Here is a 7,599-nt window from a genome sequence, read left to right on the forward strand (position 1 = left end):
TGGACCCTGCTTCAGATTCTGTGTCTCCCTCTCTCTGCCCCTCCCCTGCTCTCTCTCAAAAATAAATAAATATTAAAAAAAATTTTTAAAAAAGAATTTATGACTCATTTCACATAAGTCCTTTATCTTTATTACTAACTTCCTCTAAGTATTCTATAATTGTGTTGCTATTATGAATGTAACATTTTCTCTAATTTTTATTTCTAGCTGACTATTGCCAGTACAGAATAGAGAAAAGCTATGTCCTTCTTTACATGAATTTAAAATCAAGTTATATAACTCAATTTATCTTCATTCTGGTTCAGTTTTACTGGATTTTCTTTGGCTTTCTAGGAGGATAGTCTTATCCTCAGTAAAGTGAGATAATTTTGTCTCTGCTTTTCTAATATTTGTACCAATCATTATATCCCATGTAACAATCTTTATATTTTAACAGGAGTATTCAACCTGTTCGCATTTGTTAGGACTGATATATTTAAATTTTTGCCTTCCATTTTACTTTGTATTTACTATTTATTTCCTTCTTCCTTCTCCTATTTGCCTTCTTTCTGTGTGTATATGTGTGTGTGATTTTTTCAAGACGCTACTTATTCTTTTTTTCTCCCTTATTAATTTTGAAACCCTACTGTACTTTTCCAGTCTATTAATGGCTATCTTGGGGCGCCTGGGTGGCTCGGTCGGTTAGGCGTCCGACTTCGGCTCAGGTCACGATCTCACGGTCCGTGAGTTCGAGCCCCGCATCGGGCTCTGAGCTGATGGCTCAGAGCCTGGAGCCTGCTTCCGATTCTGTGTCTCCCTCTCTCTCTGCCCCTTCCCTGTTCATGCTCTGTCTCTCTCTGTCTCAAAAATAAATAAACGTTAAAAAAAAAAAAATGAATGGCTATCTTTTCCCCCCAAACACAAGCAAACATTTTTCTTTACTATTTTAATACTATTTTTAAAAAATGTTTATTTATTTTTGAAAGAGAGAAAGAGAGAGCAAGCAGGGGAGGGGCAAAGAGGGAGACAGAATCCCAAGCAGGCTCCGTGCTGTCAGCGCGGAGCCGGATGTGGGGCTCGAACCCACCAACCGTGAGATCATGGCCTGAGCTGAAATCGAGAGTCAGATGCTCAACTGGCTGAGCCACCCAGGCGCCCCCGATCATGTTTTAGTATTGTCAGGAGTCAGAACTGAAGAGTTTGTGTGGACAAGAAACGAGGCTGCACATGAGCACATGACACAGACTCCAGATCTCCCAGCCCCTCGCTTCAAAAGTCGTCATTTCAACCTCTTCACTCCCAGCACACTTGACAAGTTGGACCAGCCTTTGATTTGTGTTTATGTGACCCTCATAAACAGATACTTTTCTGCCTGTCTCCAGCACTAATTACAAAGGAGATGAGTGGCTGTAAAACACACCATCGAGACAAGTAGTATAAATGAGAAAATCAGTAAGGTTGGTTCTCTTTGAACAAAGAAATCAGGGCTTCAGAAGCAACGGACACAGTAAAAACCAGGGGGACTCGGGTGATGAAAATCCGTGTGCAACATAGCACATGATACGTATGATCGTGTTAATTCCACCGTTTTGATGAGGTTTGGATGAAAAAGTAGGTACTGGTGTTCAATTGCTCAACAAATGTATGTCCTTTCTTTGTATCGTTATGCTATAGTATTTCTTTTTCCATAATGACATGTTGCAAAGACCCAAAACATATGCTTTAACTCTTGCTATTCACACAAACGCACTTATTGGCATAACATACTGTTTCAATTGCTTTTTAATTCTCTGATTCTAAAGAAGTTCTTAAACACTTGTATGTTATTGCTAAGTTTGATGCTAATTTTCCGGAACATTGGGACGTAATTTTATTTCAGTATTATGAGTTGCATAAACACCTTTTAAATTTGGTTTCCTTTATTTACAGATTACTTGAAAATCTGAATGTTAACGGGACTGATCTGACTACTTTTCCACCTGCGATTTTGAAGCTTAACCTGAAAAAACTCCAGTTTGAGAACACTTTCACGCATCCTACTCTTTGGAAAGAGAATTCTTTAAATAGTCCCCCGTGTCTGACTCATCTTACTTCCTTGTTCTTCTTAAAAAGTAATCTAGACAAATATTACGATGAGATCCCAGTGGAAATTCAAGAGCTGCTAAAATGGTGAGCAAATGCTGAAGCCCTTTTAGGAAGAATACACCTTTAAGCCTTTAAAATGGTAGTCAACGGAGGCCAGGTGAGAGTTTTACCTTCAACACACACACACCACACCACACCCTCGGGCATACATAAAATTCTTCGAATTTCTCCTTCTGGCTCTTTAGGCATGTGATGTAGTCTGAATTCAACCCGTTTGCTAAAATTCTCAAGTCACTACTTAATTCCAGTGGGAGTTACACATTGCTGAGGGGTAGCTGGCAATGTCTCTACAGTCCGTAGTCATAGGTCCTGTGAATTACTAAGGACATAGAAGTGGGTTCTTCCAAAAAAGGCTTCTTTAGTCCCAGGCACACTATGCAGAGAAATGCTTTATTCTCTAGCTTCCTAGAGACCAGACGTATTTAGAGCAACTTCTCCTCAGTGATCTGTGGCCAGTGTGAGAATCATTGCCTAATCTCAGGACTAGGGTTTTTAAACCCCATCCACTGGCGGTCCACTCAGCTTATCTCTTATTTCCTTCAGATGGTATAAATCTGTTGTTACACTCATCAGTGCGTATATTACTGATTTAACAAACATTTGTTGTATGCCTAAGTAAAATTTCCCAGGAGTATATAAATTACCAATATAGACTCAATAAAAGGCAGGAAGCCTAAACAGACTAGTAATCATCAAAGAAATTGAAGAAGGTGATTCTAAACTACCAGTAAAATGGGACCAGGACCCAAAGTTTTCCATTTTAATGCATTGAGATGTCAGTGTTCATGAGATTTGAACGCACATGAAAAATTAAGAAATATCTCAAAAGATACAAAGTTTTCTAAAGAAATAAAACCAAACTAGTGAGTGGTAACAGATGAGGTACAAAAAGATTTGAATTCACCACAAAGTAGGGAAGCTGAACATGACATTCCTCAAATCTGTACCCAAGAGTGGGCTACGTGTCCCTGGGCAGTAAATACCTTTTTTCTAGCTAACCAAGTGTTTTTGAGAGAAACATCCTCAATTTGGACTTTGAAGACTCTGAAAAAATTAAGTTAAATTGAACGTCATCTGACAATTGAAAGAAATGTCCAAATACGTGTGGAAATGAGCCATCAAGAGTTAAAGTCAGCAAAATCAGTCAACAGGTACAAACCTCCAAGGATCCAAGAATATGAACTTTACAGAATATGAAATACCTATTTTCAGTGTTTAAAGTAATAAAACATATTCATTTTAAAAATGGTTAAGAAATAAAAGACCATCGAATATGAGTGGGCACATATGAAAGAGAAATTTTATTTTCATTTATTAAGAAAATTTTTTAATGTTTATTTTTGAGAGAGAGAGGGACAGAGACAGAGACAGAGTGTGAGTGGGCAAGGGGTAGAGAGAGAGAGGGAGACACAGAATCTGAAGCAGGCTGCAGGCTCTGAGCTGTCAACACAGCGCCCAACGTGGGGCTCAAACTCATGAACAGAACCGTGAGATCATGACCTGAGCCGAAGTCGACTGCTCAACTGACTGAGCCACCCAGGGGCCCCTATTTATTTATTTTTTAATGTTTATTTATTTTTGGGAGAGAGAGAGCCAGAGTGTGAGCAGGGGAGGGGCAGAGAGAGAGGGAGACACAGAATCTGAAGCAGGCTCCAGGCTCCGAGCTGTCAGCACAGAGCCCAATGAGAGGCTTGAACTCATGACCTATGAGATCATGACCTGAGCTGAAGTAGGATTCTTAACTGGCTGAGCCACCCAGGCGCCCCTGAAAAAGAAATTTTAAATGAAATGAAATTCTAGAAACCAAAAGTGTAACAGTTGAAATTAACTTGGTGCATGGGTTAAATAGACAACTATACAGACACGCAGAGGGATCTGAAGAGATTATTGTGTCTATGCAGACAGGAGGTAAAGAGATATTAATACATACTCTAACACAGACGTAGAGTCCCAGAGAATTTTGTGTATTTTCAGAAGTAATGAAAGATGTGACCTCGGACGCTGAAAGCTCTATACGAGGGCAGTAACACACCTTATAGACACCAAAGACGAAGGCAAAGACTTAAAATCAGCGAGGGGGGAAAAAAGGCACTTAGAATAAGAAGTCAACTGCTAGCAACAGGTGGGACGATGACCGAAAACATGCTACTTTGCCCAGCACAACGAACTTGCAAGAACAAGGGAGAAAGAATGTCATTTCAGAGAAAATAAAACAGAGAATTGACTTCCTCTAGATTGTCACTAAAGGAACTTGCAAAGGGTGTGCATCAGGAGGAAAACGACTCCAGAAGCAAGCTCTGAGATGTAAGGAGGAATGGAGGGAAAGAGATTGGAAATATGCGGATAAACAAACATGGTCTCTAGAATCCGTGAAATAATAACAACAATGTCTATGGTGTGGTGTTGAAAAGAAGCTATAACTAAAACCAGATATCAAAAACAAAAATTAAAACAATTTAAATGATACTTTTTGTAAAGAAACGTAACGTACCTAGGAATACATCAAGTGAAATATGTACAAAGCATTTACAGAGAGAAAACATCAAATGACAGAAAAATAAAGAAGTTTGAATCAAATGAGAAAGATACATATTCAGGTATAATAAGATCCAGTATGGAAAAACAGAGACTCCAAAATAGCCAAGACAAGCCTGAAAAAGAAGACTAACATTAAAGGCTTCGTTGGTTTATATCTGGTCAGATACGAACAATTATTATAAAGTCAGAGAGAGTAATAAAGCTGGTGTTACGTGCAACAAAAGACAAATTAACCAATGGAAGAGAATACATAGTCCAATTACGTTCTCGTGCATGTGCAAAAGCCTGATGTCGGGCAAAATAGCACTGTGGATCAGTAGGGAAAGGAGAGATTTTTCAATAAGTGATACTGAGATATTTGGTCACCTACCGGGGGAAAAAAAATGTATCATTAGATTCCTGCTATGTGTATGTCACTATCCTATGCAAAACCAGTTCCAGTTGGATTAATAATGTAAATGCGAAAAACAAAACTTCAAAGCCTTCGCAAGCAAGTATAGGAGACTAATATGTATAACTTCATGATAGGAAAACACGCCTTGAGCAAAACGAAAAATATAAACAGTAAAGCCAAGTTTCATAAATTTGACAAAAGTGTAATCTTTCCATGTAACATGACACCTATAAAACTAAGAGGCAAGCCATCAAGAAGATATTGCAACGCATACACCTGTTGAAACATATATGTATGTCTCCCACAAATCCATAAGAAAAGATATAACCAATAAAAAGTGTATAAGTGATAGGAACATGCAATTCAGGGGTGATGATACATTGATAGCTGATAAACATGAAGAAGGTTAAATCTTATTGGTAATCAAGGAACTGTGATCTCACATAGCAACAATAGGTTTTTTATGTACCCATTTAATCAAGATGAAGAAGATTGACACTAAATGTTGGCTTTGGATGCCCCAAACTGGATTATCACGTACCATTCATGGCACTGTAAGTTGGTCAAAGCTTTGTGGGAGGCATTTTGACAGTACCCTGCTTACCCCTTGAAAGAGAAATTTAAGTCTTCAGAATTCGTCTTATAGAAATAGTAACATGTGAACACAAGTCAAGCATAGGGATGGTAATTGCAGCCTAAATGTGCATCAATAAAAAAGTGGTAAAATAAAATTACGGTGTATCCATGTTATGGAATATTATGATGCTATTCATAATATGAAGCAAAACAAAATGTATTGCCATAAAAATTTGTCCAAGACATTCTGTTAACTCTTTTGAGATTTTATACGTACATAAAATTTAACGTGTATCCATGTTTATATCAACTTTTTTTTATTTTTTAAATTTAAAATTGGTAAATCATACCGATGTCTACACCACCAAGAAAGTATGAGTGGCCCCTGATGATTCTCATCCACACCAAACTTTGTACTGGCAGACTTTTCCATTGTGCCCATCTGATGATTATGAAATGGTATCTGTAGTCTCTGATGGCTAATGAGGTTGAGAAGCTACATTTCTCAATGTGCTCTCGACATTCAAGTCTCTTCTTCTGTGAACAGTCTGTTCGTGCAAATGGAATAAGCGGTTGATGTCTTTATTTTTTTTTAACTGATTTGTGAGCATCTAAAAATACATGCAGACACTAGTCCTATACTAGGTTATGGTAGTCCCTTTATTTTTAAAATAATATATTTATTTTGAATTCTAAAAATAATACGTAGTTCTTACAGAAAATTTGAAAACTATGGAAAAACTTTATAAAGACATTTAAAATGTCCTGTGATCACATTGACCAAGAATAAGTACTGTTTTCTCTCTGTGTCTATCCTTAGAGTGTTTTCTTGCTATGCATCTATATTTTTTGTTTTAGAAAACTAGGATTGTTTTGTAGTCACATATCTATTTTTTAGCATTTAATTTTTACTTGTGTATGTTTTAGCTCTTTAATTAGATGCTAAGGTCAATAACGATAAGGGCCCCATTTTAAACTACTTTGAGTCTTGCACAGCATCAGGCAAGATGTCTTTTCCTTAGTAGATATTTACTAAGTATTGACATGATGTTTCCTCATTCGCAGCCCGTCTAGATGTGAATGGTGTCACGGTCCCAAGTTTGGTGAAGGTTTTCGAGTCATCCGATCCTGTGATATTTTTGGAGCAACACAGCTTCCTGTTTTGTACCATGTCTGTTCCTCCTACTGCTACAGAAAAGTAAAGGAAAGCAGTTTTATTTTAAAGAATGATCCCAGTAAAAGAAGAGCTCTACATTCTGAGTTGATAAGTCATACAATGATTTAGGAGTCCCACTTTAAAAGCCATTAAAGTCTGTGTATATGGTAATTCCTGTCTTTGAGAGTACAGGTTCTGTCTTCTGTGACGCCTCTTTGTAACCCCAGCTCCTTAAGGAACTTTGTGATTGTGAGGGAATTGTTGCAGAATAATTACTTTAGGAAGATTAGTAAAAGGTCTTTGGATTTCAATGAAGATCTAGAAAATTTCTTTTATTGCATGTTGGGCGTAAAATGAGAACTGACAGAGTCCTTCGCAAAAAAACACAATTTATCTTACAACTGGCTTTTTTGGGCATCCATTCCAAGTGATAAGATAGCATTTCAAAGTCAACCAGTGGCATTTGTGCCTCCTATGGGTTCAAAGTCACGTACCCAAGTTCTCTATGTGAATTCTGTTCATGAATTTTTGTGGAAATCTGCCCAGTGCCAACCATCTCCATTGTGGATTGTTTTCAGTAATAAAAGATTTATTCCAGTCCTATATTTAGTTGTCTGAATTCATTACCCAGGCTTTTAGAACACTGGTACAATCTGTCAGTTATCCTGACCTTCATCTCATAAAGCCGGATTCCATAGGCCAGTGCTAGCACTCACCAGGCCTTCAAAGATAGCCTGGCAATTGGGGTGCCTGGGTGGCTCAGTTGGTTAAGCATCTGACTTCAGCTCAGGTCAGATCTCATGGTTCGTGG

At 37.9% G+C, this 7,599-nt stretch overlaps 1 protein-coding gene across 4 annotated transcripts in view; it reads left to right on the forward strand.

The window, feature by feature from the left end:
• LRRC63 (leucine rich repeat containing 63) overlaps positions 1–7,391 on the forward strand; it is a 43,083-nt gene extending 35,692 nt beyond the window's left edge. For all 4 annotated transcript variants that reach the window (XM_019447542.2, XM_019447544.2, XM_019447545.2 and 1 more), the window contains 2 exons: positions 1,909–2,148; positions 6,698–7,391. In XM_019447542.2, the coding sequence (XP_019303087.2) occupies positions 1,909–2,148; positions 6,698–6,917 (460 nt within the window). In that variant the 3' untranslated portion in view covers positions 6,918–7,391. The remainder of the gene's footprint in view (positions 1–1,908; positions 2,149–6,697) is intronic.
• The last annotated feature ends 208 nt before the right edge of the window (positions 7,392–7,599 follow it).

The sequence above is a fragment of the Panthera pardus genome, unplaced genomic scaffold (genome assembly GCF_024362965.1).
Source record: "Panthera pardus isolate Hobbes unplaced genomic scaffold, ASM2436296v1 HiC_scaffold_1, whole genome shotgun sequence".
NCBI lineage: Eukaryota > Metazoa > Chordata > Mammalia > Carnivora > Felidae > Panthera > Panthera pardus.